At 49.2% G+C, this 20,347-nt stretch overlaps 1 protein-coding gene across 1 annotated transcript; it reads left to right on the top strand.

Moving 5' to 3' along the window:
- Positions 1–307: 307 nt before the first annotated feature.
- On the top strand, positions 308–20,060 carry LOC309568387 (uncharacterized protein; the record flags this gene model as incomplete). Its single annotated transcript, XM_082274046.1, has 2 exons — positions 308–320; positions 19,264–20,060. The coding sequence occupies 2 exons, from the start codon at positions 308–310 to the stop codon at positions 20,058–20,060; spliced, it is 810 nt and encodes a 269-aa protein (XP_082130172.1).
- Between the last annotated feature and the right edge of the window lie 287 nt (positions 20,061–20,347).

The raw sequence follows: 20,347 nt of genomic DNA, 5'->3' as shown, positions 1-20,347 counted from the left end.
TGCTGTGCATGCTGAATGCTGTGTTTGTTCTCTTGGTATAATTATATAGTATATTAGTGTAGTAGTAATAGAATATCATTATATAGATATTATAGTTTAATATTAGAAGCCCAATGACAGGAAGTGACAGGAAGTGATGTGATTGGTGGAGTTTATAAGAAATAAATAATCAGAGCGGATTACTGCCACTGTCTGTATCTCTAATTACTGAGCAGATAACTGACTCCGCCCATTGTGATTGTGTACTGACAACAAATATGAAGGCAAAACAAATGGGGGAGGGGCGCATGGTATTTAATATTATGGGATGGCGATGGAAGGTTATTCATACATTGTATGGGGAGGGGGGCATGGTATTTATTATTATGGGATGGTGGTAAAGGATTATGCATACATTGTATGGGGGGGCTGTTCTTGATTATTATGGGATGGTGATGGAAACATGGTCATTGGGGGGGGGGAGGGGTCTATGTAATTGGTTACTGATTATAAAATATAATAAATAATGATTGTATACACCCTCTTTGGTTTGTTTGGATGGGAGCTCTGACCGCACCTATTGTAAAAGAGACAAGGGGCGTTACTGGGAGGTGAGAAGGGGTGGAGACAAGGGGCGTTGCTGGGAGGTGAGAAGGGGTGGAGATACTGAGTGTATATATTAGTAGTATACTAATACATAATGTATATAATAGGTGTGTATATATTAGTATATGCCAAGTATGTATATATATATATATGTATAGTAATATTATCCTAGCATATAATGTATATAATAAAAGTGTATAGATTGGTATATATATATATATATATATATTAGTATATGCCAAGTATATATATATATATTAGTATATATATATATATATATATATATATATATATATATATAGTGTGTGTATATATATATATATATTAACATTATACTAGCATATAATATATATAATAGAAGTGTATAGATTGGTGGTATATATATATATATATTAGGGGTGTTGACACTTCCCGATCAGCAGCTGCACAGATTGGGAAATGTCTCACTGCCTGTGATTACCGGAGTGCAGTGCCGGCTTCCTGGCGGGATCGGCACGTGAGGACGGTCATCTCTACTCTACTGCGGGAGACTTGAGTGTCGGAGCGAACATCCCCCGCTCCCACATGTGCGCTGGTCCTCCTCCTCCTCCTCCAGCGAGTGTCCTCCATCCTCCTCACACAGGCCTCTGTGGACAGAGGGAGACCCCCGAGTGAGCGTCCCGGACCCCAACTCCCAGTCCTCCTTGGCTCAGGCGTCTGCAGTGACTGTCATCATCACTGATCAGGTACTAATCTAAGTCTTCAAATACTATTACAAATGTTGTTGAAATGACACTGCCAGGGGGAGCGGCAGAGCCAGGTGAGGGGGCGGACAGGGGGAGCGGCAGAGCCAGGTGAGGGGGCGGACAGGGGGAGCGGCAGAGCCAGGTGAGGGGGCGGACAGGGGGAGCACACTGAGGGAGAGGGGGAGCCGGACTATCCGTTATGGGCAGAGCACCGGGGATTCTCCAACCCGGATATCCCTGAGACCCCCATCCAATGCCATATATAGAATATATATATCATATCCCTGAGGAGACCCCCATACACCGCCATGTATATATCACATCCCTGAGGAGACCTCCATACACTGCCATGTATATATCACATCCCTGAGGAGACCCCCATACACTGCCATGTATATATCACATCCCTGAGGAGACCTCCATACACCGCCATGTATATATCACATCCCTGAGGAGACCCCCATACACCGCCATGTATATATCACATCCCTGAGGAGATCTCCATACACCGCCATGTATATATCACATCCCTGAGGAGACCCCCATACACCGCCATGTATATATCACTTCCCTGATATCCCTGAGGAGACCCCCATACACTGGTGTATGGAGGTCTCCTCAGGGATGTGATATATACATGGCGGTGTATGGAGGTCTCCTCAGGGATGTGATATATACATGGCGGTGTATGGAGGTCTCCTCAGGGATGTGATATATACATGGCGATGTATGGGGGTCTCCTCAGGGATGTGATATATACATGGCAGTATATGGGGGTCTCCTCAGGGATGTGATATATACATGGCAGTGTATGGGGGTCTCCTCAGGGATGTGATATATACATGGCGGTGTATGGGGGTCTCCTCAGGGATATCAGGGAAGTGATATATACATGGCAGTGTATGGAGATCTCCTCAGGGATGTGATATATACATGGCAGTGTATGGGGGTCTCCTCAGGGATGTGATATATACATGGTGGTGTATGGGGGTCTCCTCAGGGATGTGATATATACATGGCGGTGTATGGAGGTCTCCTCAGGGATGTGATATATACATGGCGGTGTATGGGGGTCTCCTCAGGGATGTGATATATACATGGCGGTGTATGGGGGTCTCCTCAGGGATGTGATATATACATGGCAGTGTATGGAGGTCTCCTCAGGGATGTGATATATACATGGCGGTGTATGAGGGTCTCCTCAGGGATGTGATATATACATGGCAGTGTATGAGGGTCTCCTCAGGGATGTGATATATACATGGCGGTGTATGGGGGTCTCCTCAGGGATGTGATATATACATGGCGGTGTATGGGGGTCTCCTCAGGGATGTGATATATACATGGCAGTGTATGGAGGTCTCCTCAGGGATGTGATATATACATGGCGATGTATGGGGGTCTCCTCAGGGATGTGATATATACATGGCGATGTATGGGGGTCTCCTCAGGGATGTGATATATACATGGCAGTGTATGGGGGTCTCCTCAGGGATATCAGGGAAGTGATATATACATGGCAGTGTATGGGGGTCTCCTCAGGGATGTGATATATACATGGTGGTGTATGGGGGTCTCCTCAGGGATGTGATATATACATGGCAGTGTATGGGGGTCTCCTCAGGGATGTGATATATACATGGCGGTGTATGGGGGTCTCCTCAGGGATGTGATATATACATGGTGGTGTATGGGGGTCTCCTCAGGGATGTGATATATACATGGCAGTGTATGGGGGTCTCCTCAGGGATGTGATATATACATGGCGGTGTATGAGGGTCTCCTCAGGGATGTGATATATACATGGCGGTGTATGGGGGTCTCCTCAGGGATGTGATATATACATGGCGGTGTATGGGGGTCTCCTCGGGGATGTGATATATACATGGCGTTGTATGGGGGTCTCTTTAGAGATGTGATATATACATGGCGGTGTATGGGGGTCTCCTCAGGGATGTGATATATACATGGCGGTGTATGGAGGTCTCCTCAGGGATGTGATATATACATGGCGGTGTATGGGGGTCTCCTCAGGGATGTGATATATACATGGCGGTGTATGGGGGTCTCCTCAGGGATGTGATATATACATGGCGGTGTATGGGGGTCTCCTCAGGGATGTGATATATACATGGCGGTGTATGGGGGTCTCCTCAGGGATGTGATATATACATGGGGGTGTATGGAGGTCTCCTCAGGGATGTGATATATACATGGCGGTGTATGGGGGTCTCCTCAGGGATGTGATATATACATGGCGGTGTATGGAGGTCTCCTCGGGGATGTGATATATACATGGCAGTGTATGGGGGTCTCCTCAGGGATGTGATATATACATGGCGGTGTATGGGGTCTCCTCGGGGATGTGATATATACATGGCGGTGTATGGAGGTCTCCTCAGGGATGTGATATATACATGGCGGTGTATGGGGGTCTCCTCAGGGATGTGATATATACATGGCGGTGTATGGGGGTCTCCTCAGGGATGTGATATATACATGGCGGTGTATGGGGGTCTCCTCAGAGATGTGATATATACATGGCGGTGTATGGGGGTCTCCTCGGGGATGTGATATATACATGGCGGTGTATGGGGGTCTCCTCAGAGATGTGATATATACATGGCGGTGTATGGGGGTCTCCTCAGGGATGTGATATATACATGGCGGTGTATGGGGGTCACCTCAGGGATGTGATATATACATGGCGGTGTATGGAGGTCTCCTCAGGGATGTGATTATATACATGGCGGTGTATGGGGGTCTCCTCAGGGATGTGATATATACATGGCGGTGTATGGGGGTCTCCTCAGGGATGTGATATATACATGGCGGTGTATGGGGGTCTCCTCAGGGAAGTGATATATACATGGCGGTGTATGGGGGTCTCCTCAGAGATGTGATATATACATGGCGGTGTATGGGGGTCTCCTCAGGGATGTGATATATACATGGCGGTGTATGGGGGTCTCCTCAGGGATGTGATATATACATGGCGGTGTATGGGGGTCTCCTCAGGGATGTGATATATACATGGCGGTGTATGGGGGTCTCCTCAGTGATGTGATATATACATGGCGGTGTATGGGGGTCTCCTCAGGGATGTGATATATACATGGTGGTGTATGGGGGTCTCCTCAGGGATGTGATATATACATGGCGGTGTATGGGGGTCTCCTCAGGGATGTGATATATACATGGCGGTGTATGGGGGTCTCCTCAGGGATGTGATATATACATGGCAGTGTATGGGGGTCTCCTCAGTGATGTGATATATACATGGCGGTGTATGGGGGTCTCCTCAGGGATGTGATATATACATGGGGGTGTATGAAGGTCTCCTCAGGGATGTGATATATACATGGGGGTGTATGGAGGTCTCCTCAGACCCCCATACACCGCCATGTATATATCACATCCCTGAGAAGACCTCCTATATGTTTGCAGTGCACTATGGGCTGGGCATTGGGCAGTAATTGTGATGCATCGCGGAATCGAATCGTTGCCCTAATAATCGTAATCTAATTGAATCGTGAGGTGAGTGAAGATGCGCAGCCCTTATATATATATAGATTAGTTTATGCCAAAAATACATATATATATTTGTATATTAATATTATACTAGCATATAATGTATATAATAGAAGTGTATAGATTGGTATATATATATATACAGGGCCGCTGATAAGGCAGTACAGGCAGCCCTGTTGTACCGGGGCCCGGGCCTCAAAAACTCCACAGGGGGCCCCGGGTAGATTTACAGTTAATTTCTAGCTAAAAAAAATAAATAGGACTTTATAACCCACAGCCCCACACCCACCTCATTTTAGGGATTATAGTAATTTCCTGGGCCCCCTTAGATCAACAGAGGGGCCCAGGAGGTGAGAGCAGAGGAGGGACATTTTCGGGCGCAGGCACATTATCCCGCGCAGGCACATTATCCTGCGCAGGCACATTATCCTGCGCAGGCACATTATCCCACGCAGGCACATTATCCCGCGCAGGCACATTATCCCGCGCCGCTCTTCCCCTGTGCAGCCACATAGATTAAAGTTCCGGCTGTCCACTTTCTGCGCCTTCCCTGGCGGATGGATTGAAATGTGGAGCCGCTTCCCTGCCTCAGAAAGTGTCAGCTCTGCAGCCCGAGGGAGAGATTGATCACTGAGGAGGCTCAGAGTTCTTCTGACTTCTATCCCATGCACCTGGCAAAGTGTCTGACAGGTCAGATAGGTGACTCAGGAAAGTGCAGTCCTCAGACTCCCTGCTGTCTGCTTAGGATGATGATAATCAGGGCTTTTTTTCAGCGGGAATGCGGGGGAACGCAGTTCCGCCACCTCCAGCACTGAATGTATGTAATAGAAAGGAGTGCTGGGTTTGCTACAGTGTGTTGATGCTGGAGGATCTATTGTTGCTGGAGGAGATATATTTTTGCGGGGGATTATTGTTGCTGGGGGGGTCTACTGTTGCTGAGGGGGTCTATTATTTCTGAAAGGGATCTATTTTTATTGGGGGCACGTCTATTGTTGCTTGTGGCAGATCTATTGTAGCTGGGTTTGGTCTTATGTTGCTGTGGGGGGTCAATTGTTGCTGGGAGGGATTTTCTGTTGAGGGAACAGTTTATTGTGTCAGCCTTCTGGAGGGTCTATTGATGCGGTCTACAGGGAGATCTGTTGTTGCTGCTGGGGGTCTATTGTTCCTGGGGGTATTTTGATGTGGGTGGTCTATTGTTGCTAGTGGGATCTACTGTTGCTGAGGGGGTCTATTGTTTTTTTGGCTGCAGGAGATCTATTATACTGCTATTCTTGGTATTATTACTAGTATCACACAATAATACTTGGTTCTGTATTCTCTAAAAGGGGCGGTAGTAGGAGGTGGGGAAGGGGTGGAATCAAGGAAAGGAGGAAGGTAGGGGGCGGAGACAAGTGTAATTTGGAAAGGGGGAGTTCCTGCACCTATTCTCTGAGAAAAAAAGCCCTGATGATAATCATTAGCATTCTGTTGCATTGTCAGAGCACAGCAGGCGGCTCTCTATGTCTCTCAGTGTCACAGATCTGTTGGGTGCTGACTGTGTTATGGCTGTGCTGTGTTATAGTCTGCAACACACAGCAGATCCATAGAGAACCCGCTGTGCTGTGAGCAACATAATCATCATCATCATAATCATCATCATCATCATCATCATCAGCACACAGTTAGATGCTACTTTACACTTGTGTTTAGGGTGGGGGTTAGTAAAAACACACAGCTGAGCTGCATTTTTGCCTCCCCTCAAACCACTCCCCTTTTAAGAACCTTTCACCCCAGCTTTCCAATTAGGTTTGCCTGTTAGTTTTTCTGGGGACTGATTGGAAGCTCCATGTAGGTCTAGCGAGTCCCCATGTAAATGGGCTTGTGCCTGGTTACCCCCACTTACCCCCCCGTGCCAATTCAGGTTAAAAAAAAAATGTGAAAAGGCCGACGTCCTAAATGTGACCGATCAGAGTTATCCTGATGTAAGAGGACACAAGTCTGTGGTATATGTGGGCGCTCTCTGAACGGCATCCAAACACTGACATCTGTCCCATTCAGCTCCAGTTATGATTGGTGGGGGCGCTGGGACAGATTCCAGGCAGGAAAGCTATGGGGGGTGGAGACTGGGGTCCGATCACTCCTGAGCTCCTCCCATCTAATTACCGCTTGTGATAAAAGATCTAAGATAAGACAGAAGGCTCTGCTGCTTTATAATCGGTGTCATTCTACAATAGGAATGGTTATTAACTTCTTCCGCCCCGCGCTATAGCTGAAAGACGGCTCTAATTTCCGGGAGGTCGTCTTTATACCTCCCAGAGACACGCTCCCCGCCCACTCCCGCGAGCGCGCATCGGGGAAAATCTGTGTTGGCCGTGTCCCTTGGACACAGCCAATCACAGATCGTGGTAAATGGCCAATCACAGCGGCCATTTACCACGTGATCGGACCGTCCAATGAGAGATGATCTCATATGTAAACATATCTCTCCTCTCTCATCGCCAGCGCTCCTTCCTCACACAGAGACTGCAGTGTGAGGAAGAGGAGAGCCAATCAGCGCTTAGGGGACACAGAGGAATGTAATCAGGGCACCGATCACCAGTGCCCTGATTACACAAGAGGTAAATAAAATAACACAAGTGCTCACCATCAGTGCCCACAGTGCCCCCATCAGTGCCCCCCCATCAGTTCCCACAATCAGTGCCCATAGTGCTGCCAGTCAGTGCCCATCAGTGCCTGCTCATCTAGGCACTGATGGGCACTGATTAGCAGCACTATGGGCACTGAGTGTGGGCACTGATGGTGCTGCCCATCAGTGCTCATCAGTGCCGCCCATCAGTGCTCATCAGTGCCACCCATCAGTGTCCAGCAGTGCCGCCTCTCAGTGCCCATCAGTGCCGCCTCTCAGTGTCCCGCAGCGCCAACTCTCAGTGCCCAGCAGTGCCACCTATCAGTGCCCAGAAGTGCCACCTATCAGTGCTCATCAGTGCCACCTATCAGTGTCCAGCAGTGCCGCCTCTCAGTGCCCATCAGTGCCGCCCATCAGTGCCGCCTCTCAGTGTCCCGCAGTGCCAACTCTCAGTGCCCAGCAGTGCCACCTATCAGTGCCCAGAAGTGCCACCTATCAGTGCTCATCAATGCCGCCTATCAGTGCCACCTATCAGTGCTCATCAGTGCAGCATATTAGTACCTCCTCATCAGTGCCACCTCATCAGTGCAGCCTATCAGTGCCCATCAGTGCCGCCTCATCAGTGCCAATAAGTGCCACCTCATCAGTGCCACCTCATCAGTGCAGCCTATCAGTGCCCATCAGTGAAGGAGAAAAACTTATTTTTTTTACAAAATTTTCTGTCTTTTTTCTTTTTTTTTTGTAAGAAATAAAAAACCCAGAGATGATTAAATTCCACCAAAAGAAAGCTCTATTTGTGTGAAAAAAATGATAAAAATTTCATATGGGTACAGTGTAGCATGACCGCGCAATTGTCATTCAAAGTGTGAGAGCGCTGAAAGCTGAAAATTGGCCTGGATAGGAAGGGGGGTGAAAGTGCCCGGTAGGCAAGGGGTTAAAGGATAAGTTCACCATTGGGAACATGTTACATCTTTCACCTGTTTTTAGGGTGGAATATGTAACATGCTCCTCCCACCCGTTTACCCGATTTTACCCCCCCCCCCCCCCGCGCTGTGACAGCATGGGGTCAGCGGTGAGGTCGAGGGGGGCTCTGTCAGGTAGGCTGTACGGGGCCCCATGATTTCTATCACCGGCCCTGTGTATATATATATACAGTATATAATGTATATAATAGAAGTGTATAGATTGGTATATATATATACAGTATATAATGTGTATTATCCTAGTATATAATGTATATAATAGAAGTGTATAGATCGGTATATAAATAAGTTGGATGTATAGGAATAGAAGTCGGGGACTGCAGATAAATTGGGATAAGAGATTGTGATTGTTATATATTTGTATTATAAATGATGTAAGAACCATACTTTTTCCTACATTGGTAAATTACATGATTATAATTTATATTTTTGTTGTACAGACTTATCTCAAACCCTTAATAAAATTAAAAAAAAAAAGAAGAAGATTGGTATATATATATATACAGTATATAATGTGTATTATCCTAGTATATAATGTATATAAGTATAAAGATAAATTGGTACATACTTTGCTATGATCAGTAGAAGTAAAGATGGCGGATGTCTCAGTGGAACGCAGAGAGATATGTTCACCAATCACACTTAGAGAACACTGACTGATCCCAGCTCTGACTCTGCCTTTTATAGCCTGCCCAGCACTGTGACAGTTAATGTGACTCCGCCCACAATTCTCAACCAATAGGCATCAAGCTTGAAGCTGATTGGCTGCTGTGCATGCTGAATGCTGTGTTTGTTCTCTTGGTATAATTATATAGTATATTAGTGTAGTAGTAATAGAATATCATTATATAGATATTATAGTTTAATATTAGAAGCCCAATGACAGGAAGTGACAGGAAGTGATGTGATTGGTGGAGTTTATAAAAAATAAATAATCAGAGCGGATTACTGCCACTGTCTGTATCTCTAATTACTGAGCAGATAACTGACTCCGCCCATTGTGATTGTATACTGACAACAGATATGAAGGCGAAAAATAAATGGGGGAGGGGCATGGTATTTAATATTATGGGATGGTGATGGAAGGTTATTCATACATTGTATGGGGGGGGGGGGGCATTCTGTTGATTATCATGGGATGGTGATAAAGGGTTATTCATAAAAACCCCACCCCCATGCAATGTATGAATAACCCTTTATCACCATCCCATGATAATCAACAACATTCATTGTATTGGGGGGGGGGGTATGTTGTTGATTATTATGGGATGGTGATTGAATGTTGATCATACATTGTATGGGGGGGAGGGGTCTATGTAATTGGTTACTGATTATAAAATATAATAAATAATGATTGTATACACCCTCTTTGCTTTGTTTGGATGGGAGCTCTGACCGCACCTATTGTAAAAGAAACAAGGGGCGTTACTGGGAGGTGAGAAGGGGTGGAGACAAGGGGGCGTTACTGGGAGGTGAGAAGGGGTGGAGACAAGGGGTGGTCGAATAGACCCCAAATCTCTCCATAAAGAGGGTCTGTCACATGCTTATTGCTGTCACAAGGGATGTTTACTTTTTTTTTTTTTTTAATTAAAATAAAACTGGATTTTTGACTTATCATAAAATCCTTTTCTCTTAAGTTATCGCCATATTCAGGAGGAGTAGCAGAATGTATTTTGGGGTGTAATTTTTGCTATGTACATGCTATGTGTTAGGTGTAACAGAACTGCCGACCCAAATGCAGGGCCGTCTTTAATATTGTTTGGACCCTGGGCAAGCATTTTCTTGGGCCCCCCTCCCCATGCAATTTCGCTGTCTACCCCAAAAAACAACCACACACTCTGTACCCCCCTGTCCACAGCCACCTCTGTATCCCTCCCCTGTCCACAGCCACCTCTGTATCCCTCCCCTGTCCACAGCCACCTCTGTATCCCTCCCCTGTCCACAGCCACCTCTGTATCCCTCCCCTGTCCACGGACATCTCTGTACCCTCCTTGTTCACAGCCACCACTGTACCCCCCCCCCATCCACAGCCACCTCTGTAACCCCCCATCCACAGCCACCCCTCCTTTCCACTGCCACCCTCTCTTTCCACAGCCACCACTGCCTCTCTCCTGTCCACAGCCACCTCTGTAACCCCCCATCCACAGCCACCCCTCCTGTTCACAGCCACCACTGCCCCCCCCCCTTTCCACTGCCACCCTCTCTTTCCACAGCCACCACTGCCTCTCTCCTGTCCACAGCCACCTCTGTACCCCCCTTGTTCACAGCCACCTCTGTACCCCCCATCCACAGCCACCTCTGTACCCCCCCATCCACAGCCACCTCTGTACCCCCCCCCATCCACAGCCACCCCTCCTGTCCACAGCCACCACTGCCACCCCACCCCCCCCCTTTCCACAGCCACCACCTCTGTACCCCCCTGTCTACAGCCACCTCTGTTCACCCCCTCCCCTTTCCATAGCCTCCACTGTACCCCCCCCGTCTACAGCCACCTCTGTTCACCCACCTGTCCACAGCCACCTCTGTATCCCTCCCCTGTCCACCTCTGTATCCCTCCCCTGTCCACAGCCACCTCTGTATCCCTCCCCTGTCCACAGCCACCTCTGTATCCCTCCCCTGTCCACAGCCACCTCTGTATCCCTCCCCTGTCCACAGCCACCTCTGTATCCCTCCCCTGTCCACGGACATCTCTGTACCCCCCTTGTTCACAGCCACCTCTGTACCCTCCTTGTTCACAGCCACCACTGTACCCCCCCCCATCCACAGCCACCTCTGTAACCCCCCATCCACAGCCACCCCTCCTGTTCACAGCCACCACTGCCCCCCCCCCCTTTCCACTGCCACCCTCTCTTTCCACAGCCACCACTGCCTCTCTCCTGTCCACAGCCACCTCTGTACCCCACTTGTTCACAGCCACCTCTGTACCCCCCTTGTTCACAGCCACCTCTGTACCCCCCCATCCACAGCCACCCCTCCTGTCCACAGCCACCACTGCCACCCCCCCCTTTCCACAGCCACCACCTCTGTACCCCCCTGTCTACAGCCACCTCTGTTCACCCCCTCCCCTTTCCATAGCCTCCACTGTAGCCCCCCCCCCCCCCGTCTACAGCCACCTCTGTTCACCCACCTGTCCACAGCCACCTCTGTATCCCTCCCCTGTCCACCTCTGTATCCCTCCCCTGTCCACAGCCACCTCTGTGCCACCTATATCAGTGCCACCTATCAGTGCTCATCAGTGTGGCATATTAGTACCTCCTCATCAGTGCCACCTCATCAGTGCAGCCTATCAGTGCCCATCAGTGCCGCCTCATCAGTGCCAATAAGTGCCACCTCATCAGTGCCACCTCATCAGTGCAGCCCATCAGTGCCCATCAGTGCCGCCTCATCAGCGCACATCAGTGAAGGAGAAAAACTTATTTTTTTTTCAAAATTTTCTGTCTTTTTTCTTTTTTTTTTGTAAGAAATAAAAAACCCAGAGGTGATTAAATTCCACCAAAAGAAAGCTCTATTTGTGTGAAAAAAATGATAAAAATTTCATATGGGTACAGTGTAGCATGACCGCGCAATTGTCATTCAAAGTGTGAGAGCGCTGAAAGCTGAAAATTGAGCTGGGCAGGAAGGGGGGTGAAAGTGCCCGGTAGGCAAGGGGTTAAAGGAGAAGTTCACCATTGGGAACATGTTACATCTTTCATCTGTTTTTAGGGTGGAATATGTAACATGCTCCTCCCACCCGTCTCCCCAATTTTACCCTCCCCCCCCCCCCCCCCGCTGTGACAGCATGGGGTCAGCGGTGAGGTGGAGGGGGGCTCTGTCAGGTAGGCTGTACGGGGGCCCCATGATTTCTATCACCGGCCCTGTATATATATATATATATATATATAATAGAAGTGTATAGATTGGTATATATATATATACAGTATATAATGTGTATTATCCTAGTATATAATGTATATAATAGAAGTGTATAGATCGGTATATAAATAAGTTGGATGTATAGGAATAGAAGTCGGGGACTGCAGATAAATTGGGATAAGAGATTGTGATTGTTATATATTTGTATTAAAAATGATGTAAGAACCATACTTTTTCCTACATTGGTAAATTACATGATTATAATTTATATTTTTGTTGTACAGACTTATCTCAAACCCTTAATAAAATTAAAAAAAAAAAAGAAGAAGATTGGTATATATATATATACAGTATATAATGTATTATCCTAGTATATAATGTATATAATAGAAGTGTATAGATTGGTATATATATATATACAGTATATAATGTGTATTATCCTAGTATATAATGTATATAAGTATAAAGATAAATTGGTACATACTTTGCTATGATCAGTAGAAGTAAAGATGGCGGATGTCTCAGTGGAACGCAGAGAGATATGTTCACCAATCACACTTAGAGAACACTGACTGATCCCAGCTGTGTTCTGCCTTTTATACCCTGCCCAGCACTGTGACAGTTAATGTGACTCCGCCCACAACACACTCAACCAATAGGCATCAAGCTTGAAGCTGATTGGCTGCTGTGTATGCTGAATGCTGTGTTTGTTCTCTTGGTATAATTATATAGTATATTAGTGTAGTAGTAATAGAATATCATTATATAGATATTATAGTTTAATATTAGAAGCCCAATGACAGGAAGTGACAGGAAGTGATGTGATTGGTGGAGTTTATAAGAAATAAATAATCAGAGCGGATTACTGCCACTGTCTGTATCTCTAATTACTGAGCAGATAACTGACTCCGCCCATTGTGATTGTATACTGACCACAGATATGATGGCGAAAAATAAATGGGGGAGGGGCATGATATTTAATATTATGGGATGGTGATGGAAGGTTATTAATACATTGTATGGGGGGGGGGGGCATTCTGTTGATTATCATGGGATGGTGATAAAGGGTTATTCATAAAAACCCCACCCCCATGCAATGTATGAATAACCCTTTATCACCATCCCATGATAATCAACAACATTCATTGTATTGGGGGGGGGGGGTATGTTGTTGATTATTATGGGATGGTGATTGAATGTTGATCATACATTGTATGGGGGGGAGGGGTCTATGTAATTGGTTACTGATTATAAAATATAATAAATAATGATTGTATACACCCTCTTTGCTTTGTTTGGATGGGAGCTCTGACCGCACCTATTGTAAAAGAGACAAGGGGCGTTACTGGGAGGTGAGAAGGGGCGGAGACAAGGGGTGGTCGAATAGACCCCAAATCTCTCCATAAAGAGGGTCTGTCACATGCTTATTGCTGTCACAAGGGATGTTTACTTTTTTTTTTTTTTAATTAAAATAAAACTGGATTTTTGACTTACCATAAAATCCTTTTCTCTTAAAGCGGAGTTCCACCCAAAAGTGGAACTTCCGCTTTAGGGAGTCCTGACCCCCCGACATGCCACATTTGGCATGTCATTTTTTGGGGGGGGGAGCGGGTACCTAGTTTTGACAGGCACCCGCTCCCACTTCCGCTCGGAGCGCCGCGGCGCCCTGAGCGGAAGTTCTCCTCTCCCCCTCCCTCCCTGCAATCTTCTGGGACACGTCAGAGGTCCCAGAAGATTGCCGGCCAATCACGGCGCGCAGCGCGACTCGCGCATGCGCAGTGGGTACCCGGCTGTGAAGCCGCAAACTGTAACAGCCGGGTGCCCACAGCAGTGATGCCGGCGCCGAGGGAGAGGATCGAGGCTTCCGGCGGCCGCATCGCTGGACCGTTGGACAGGTGAGTAAATGGCTGGAACTCCGCTTTAAGTTATCGCCATATTCAGGAGGTGTAGCAGAATGTATTTTGGGGTGTAATTTTTGCTATGTACATGCTATGTGTTAGGTGTAACAGAACTGCCGACCCAAATGCAGGGCCGTCTTTAATATTGTTTGGACCCTGGGCAAGCATTTTCTTGGGCCCCCCTCCCCATGCAATTTCGCTGTCTACCCCAAAAAACAACCACACACTCTGTACCCCCCTGTCCACAGCCACCTCTGTATCCCTCCCCTGTCCACAGCCACCTCTGTATCCCTCCCCTGTCCACAGCCACCTCTGTATCCCTCCCCTGTCCACAGACATCTCTGTACCCCCCTTGTTCACAGCCACCTCTGTACCCTCCTTGTTCACAGCCACCACTGTACCCCCCCCCCATCCACAGCCACCTCTGTAACCCCCCATCCACAGCCACCCCTCCTGTTCACAGCCACCACTGCCCCCCCCCCTTTCCACTGCCACCCTCTCTTTCCACAGCCACCACTGCCTCTCTCCTGTCCACAGCCACCTCTGTACCCCCCTGTCCACAGCCACCTCTGTACCCCACTTGTTCACAGCTACCTCTGTATCCCCCTTGTTCACAGCCACCTCTGTACCCCCCATCCACAGCCACCTCTGTACCCCCCCATCCACAGCCACCCCTCCTGTCCACAGCCACCACTGCCACCCCCCCTTTCCACAGCCACCACCTCTGTACCCCCCTGTCTACAGCCACCTCTGTTCACCCCCTCCCCTTTCCATAGCCTCCACTGTACCCCCCCCCCCTCTACAGCCACCTCTGTTCACCCACCTGTCCACAGCCACCTCTGTACCCCACTTGTTCACAGCCACCTCTGTACCCCCCTTGTTCACAGCCACCTCTGTACCCCCCCATCCACAGCCACCCCTCCTGTCCACAGCCACCACTGCCACCCCCCCCTTTCCACAGCCACCACCTCTGTACCCCCCTGTCTACAGCCACCTCTGTTCACCCCCTCCCCTTTCCATAGCCTCCACTGTACCCCCCCCCCCCGTCTACAGCCACCTCTGTATCCCTCCCCTGTCCACCTCTGTATCCCTCCCCTGTCCACCTCTGTATCCCTCCCCTGTCCACCTCTGTATCCCTTCCCTGTCCACAGCCACCTCTGTGCCACCTATATCAGTGCCACCTATCAGTGCTCATCAGTGCGGCATATTAGTACCTCCTCATCAGTGCCACCTCATCAGTGCAGCCTATCAGTGCCCATCAGTGCTGCCTCATCAGTGCCAATAAGTGCCACCTCATCAGTGCAGCCCATCAGTGCAGCCCATCAGTGCCCATCAGTGCCGCCTCATCAGCGCACATCAGTGAAGGAGAAAAACTTATTTTTTTTTCAAAATTTTCTGTCTTTTTTCTTTTTTTTTGTAAGAAATAAAAAACCCAGAGATGATTAAATTCCACCAAAAGAAAGCTCTATTTGTGTGAAAAAAATGATAAAAATTTCATATGGGTACAGTGTAGCATGACCGCGCAATTGTCATTCAAAGTGTGAGAGCGCTGAAAGCTGAAAATTGATCTGGGCAGGAAGGGGGGTGAAAGTGCCCGATAGGCAAGGGGTTAAAGGAGAAGTTCACCATTGGGAACATGTTACATCTTTCATCTGTTTTTAGGGTGTAATATGTAACATGCTCCTCCCACCCGTCTCCCTGATTTTACCCTCCCCCCCCCCCCCGCTGTGACAGCATGGGGTCAGCGGTGAGGTGGAGGGGGGCTCTGTCAGGTAGGCTGTACGGGGCCCCATGATTTCTATCACCGGCCCTGTATATATATATACAGTATATAATGTGTATTATCCTAGTATATAATGGATATAATAGAAGTGTATAGATCGGTATATAAATAAGTTGGATGTATAGGAATAGAAGTCGGGGACTGCAGATAAATTGGGATAAGAGATTGTGATTGTTATATATTTGTATTATAAATGATGTAAGAACCATACTTTTTCCTATATTGGTAAATTACATGATTATAATTTATATTTTTGTTGTACAGACTTATCTCAAACCCTTAATAAAATTAAAAAAAAGAAGAAGATTGGTATATATATATACAGTATATAATGTGTATTATCCTAGTATATAATGTATATAAGTATAAAGATAAATTGGTACATACTTTGCTATGATCAGTAGAAGTAAAGATGGCGGATGTCTCAGTGGAACGCAGAGAGATATGTTCACCAATCACACTTAGAGAACACTGGCTGATTCCAGCTGTGTTCTGCCTTTTATAGCCTGCCCAGCACTGTGACAGTTAATGTGACTCCGCCCACAACACACTCAACCAATAGGCATCAAGCTTGAAGCTGATTGGCTGCTGTGTATGCTGAATGCTGTGTTTGTTCTCTTGGTATAATTATATGGTATATTAGTGTAGTAGTAATAGAATATCATTATATAGATATTATAGTTTAATATTAGAAGCCCAATGACAGGAAGTGACAGGAAGTGATGTGATTGGTGGAGTTTATAAGAAATAAATAATCAGAGCGGATTACTGCCACTGTCTGTATCTCTAATTACTGAGCAGATAACTGACTCCGCCCATTGTGATTGTATACTGACAACAGATATGAAGGCGAAACAAACGGGGGAGGGGCATGTTTTATATTATTATGGGATGGTGATTGAATGTTGATCATACATTGTATGGGGGGGAGGGGTCTATGTAATTGGTTACTGATTATAAAATATAATAAATAATGATTGTATACACCCTCTTTGGTTTGTTTGGATGGGAGCTCTGACCGCACCTATTGTAAAAGAGACAAGGGGGCATTACTGGGAGGTAAGTAGGGGTGGAGACAAGGGGCAATACTGGGAGGTGAGAAGGGGTGGAGACAAGGGGTGTTACTGGGAGGTGAGAAGGGGTGGAGACAAGGGGCGTTACTGGGAGGTGAGAAGGGGTGGAGACAAGGGGCGTTGCTGGGAGGTGAGAAGGGGTGGAGACAAGGGGCGTTACTGGGAGGTGAGAGGGTGGAGACAAGGGGCGTTGCTGGAAGATAAGAGGGGTGGAGATAAGGGGCGTTGCTGGGAGGTGAGAAGGGGTGGAGACAAGGGGCGTTGCTGGGAGGTGAGTAGGGGTGGAGATACTGAGTGTATATATTAGTAGTATACTAGTACATATTGTATATAATAAGTGTGTATAGATTAGTATATGCCAAGTATGAATATATATATTACTATTATACTAGCATATTATATATATAATAGAAGTGTATAGATTGTGTGGCAGGGCACATGGATCCGTGGTCGATGGAAGATACGTGTCACCGAGGTTCCTGGCCTCGGTGAGATAAGAGCCGGTAATTCTGTGTCAGCAGCAGCTAGTGCTGTTTGACATTTTTCTATTTTAGTGTGGCTGCAAAGCGGAATCCGGGCCGGCTCTTATTGGGAGCAGTTAAGGTATGGGTGGGTGGCTGCTCCCCACGCTCCAGGCCAGGTCTTGCCTGGGGTTTATAAGGCAGACAGCCTAACAGGTGATTGAGAATGATCTCCATACACCAGAAGGCTGTGGAAGTCGGTGCTGAGGCTGGAAAAGTTACAAGCAGGTGAACTGATCCTTTGCTGTGTGTGAACAGCACCAAAGATACACAGGTGAATGGACTTGTTGCTGTGTTGCTGCCTTAAAAGACTGTGGTTTTCCTTTTTGTTGGGTGTGAGTTAAACACCAAGAAAGCAAGGCCCGAAGCGAAAAAAAAAAAAAAAAAAATAGCGCAGGGCAGACATGACCATGTGAAGAGGGGAGACAGGGCAGGTGTGAGTTAAATTAAATTGTTTTGAGTTGGGGGGTATTCAGGGATTGGTGTATCAGGTTTGGGAGGGGTTGAGGTACAGTTAGGAGGGGTGGCCCCTCAGATTGGAGGTCAGTGGAAGTTCAACGGACGAAGGAAGAAGAAGCTTGGTCACCCACCTTTTTCACTGCAGAGCATCTCACCTCAGCTTCCCTGGTCTGTGATGGCGGATTTGGACGTTTTGCTGGAGCAAATCAAGGCCGCTGCCGCGGTGAAGGGGACTGAGTGGCTCCGGTCCCAGGTCTCCACGTTGATGGGGGTTCAGGACTCTGCACAGGATTCGGAGGGGCTTGCGGTCCCGCGGGCTCGGCGGTCACGGCCGCCGGAGCGTTTTTCACCGGACCCTTCCCCTCGAGCTTAGCGTCATCCTAGGAGCCCCGACAGGGACCCTTCAGGGCCGCCGGCTAAGCGTACTCCTGCTGCGGCCGTGCGCGCCTCTGGGAGGAATCCTCTGCATGGACGGAGCTCTGGGGGTAGTGGGGGGAGGCGGCCTTCGGTCTCTCCCCGTCCCTCTCGCCGGGGTGCTACTGGAATGGCGGGCTCCCCTACTGGCGATGCTCCGGTCGGAGGGGTGCCTCGGCGTGGGAGCGGCTTCATGGCGGCCGGTGGCAGCAGTGATCGGCGGGACTCGGAGTCGGCCTCGGCTGGGCGCAGAGAGATGACGCGGCGGGGCAAGTCACGTGGCCGGGTCATCGGAAGTTCGGCTGGTTCACAGAGGTCTCCGTCGGGCGGAGCTGGAGTACGGGGGCGTGGACGCCTGTCGCTCGGCTCTGCAGATGGCGGGAGTGCGACACCTGGTGGACGGATGTCGGCGGTGCCCGGGGACGATCGTTCGGAAGGCGAGGTGTCCGGATCGGATGTGGAAGAGGATGTCGGTGGTCGGTCGGCGACGAGGGAGGCTGGATCGGCGGCTGGGGGCGCCCCCCCTGGGCAGACAGGTGAGGTCACAATTCCTTCTCTGGCTTTGTCTGATTTGCGGGGCTTGTTTGATGTGGGGGGTGGGAGTGCTGGAGGGGCTCGGGGGGTGGGGGTGTCCCGGCCAGTGGGGGCGGGGACCCCGGAAGGGGGTGATGATGGGGGTTTGAGGGGCTTCCTCCTGGGTCTACGGGACCTCTTGGGGCGTTTGCCCCCGGGGGACGGGGGCCGCTTGTCTCCAGCGGCGGCTTGGGTGCCTCCGGCGGGGGGCTCGGGCACGGAGCCGGGGGGGGGCTCCCCAGGTTGTTGGTGCGCCGGCAGTGGTGGCGGTGACGGCCGGGGCGGCGGGGGACAAGACCGGGACGGCGAAGGAGGGGAAGGTGGACGCTGTTCGCCTGGACGATTCAGCGAAAGGTGAGGTATATGTTTGTTTTGAGGGCCCGTTGGGGGCACATTTGAAGCAGGAAGTCCGGGAGAAGATCTGGAAGGGTGAGTACGTGGAAATCTTCACGCTGTTGCCCCTCGAGAAGTTTCACCTGGACAGGGTTAAACCGGAGGAGCGCAAGAAGGAGGACGAGGAGGCGCGACGCTATCGGCTTATCCCTCGGACCTTCGACAATTGGCTGCAGGCCTTTGCCATTCTGGCGGGCGTCATAGGGGAAAAGGCGCCGGAAAACTGCTCGGCCCTGTTCTGCTACATGGACGCTGTAGGGGAAGCCTATCGGGTTTACGGGGGGTCGGCCTGGCTGCGGTACGACGAACAGTTCCGGCAGCGGAAGGCGGTTAGGCCGTCCTTGCGGTGGGACCACAAGGACATCAGCCTGTGGATGCGGCTCATGTCGTCTGCGAAGGCTCCGAATCAGTTTTTTCCAGGGGGGGCCGGTGGTTCTGCGACCCCGGGACAGCCGGCCGCGAAGAGGAGGGGTTTCTGCTGGCAATTTAATGAGGGTTCCTGTAAGTTCGGTGGCACATGTCGCTTCAAACATGAATGCTCCGGTTGCGGAGGTTCCCATTCCTTGGCTCGGTGTTTTAAGTCCGGAAAAGGGCGGTCCGGAGAGCCTTCGCACAAAGGGGACGACGCCGGTGAGGGTGGAAAGGCTGCGGCCTTTTCTAGATAGGTACCCCGATAGGGCGGCTGCCCGACTTCTGGGGGAGGGTTTTGCGGTGGGTTTTCGTATCCCTTGCTCTTTGGCCTCGGTGCCGCCGGTGGCGAGGAATTTGCGTTCGGCATTGCGCCACCCTTTGGTGGTGTCGGATAAGTTGCACAAGGAAGTGGCTCTCGGTCGCATGGCGGGCCCGTTCTCGGAGGTGCCGGTGCGTGACTTGGTGGTTTCGCCGTTGGGGGTGGTTCCCAAGAAGGAACCCAACAAGTTTCGCCTCATTCACCACCTCTCCTTCCCAAAGG

The sequence above is a fragment of the Pelophylax lessonae genome (genome assembly GCF_965119305.1).
Source record: "Pelophylax lessonae genome assembly, chromosome: 12".
Lineage (NCBI taxonomy): Eukaryota > Metazoa > Chordata > Amphibia > Anura > Ranidae > Pelophylax > Pelophylax lessonae.
Note: the sequence above shows the minus strand (reverse complement) of the source record. Positions and strands in the feature narration are given on the sequence as shown.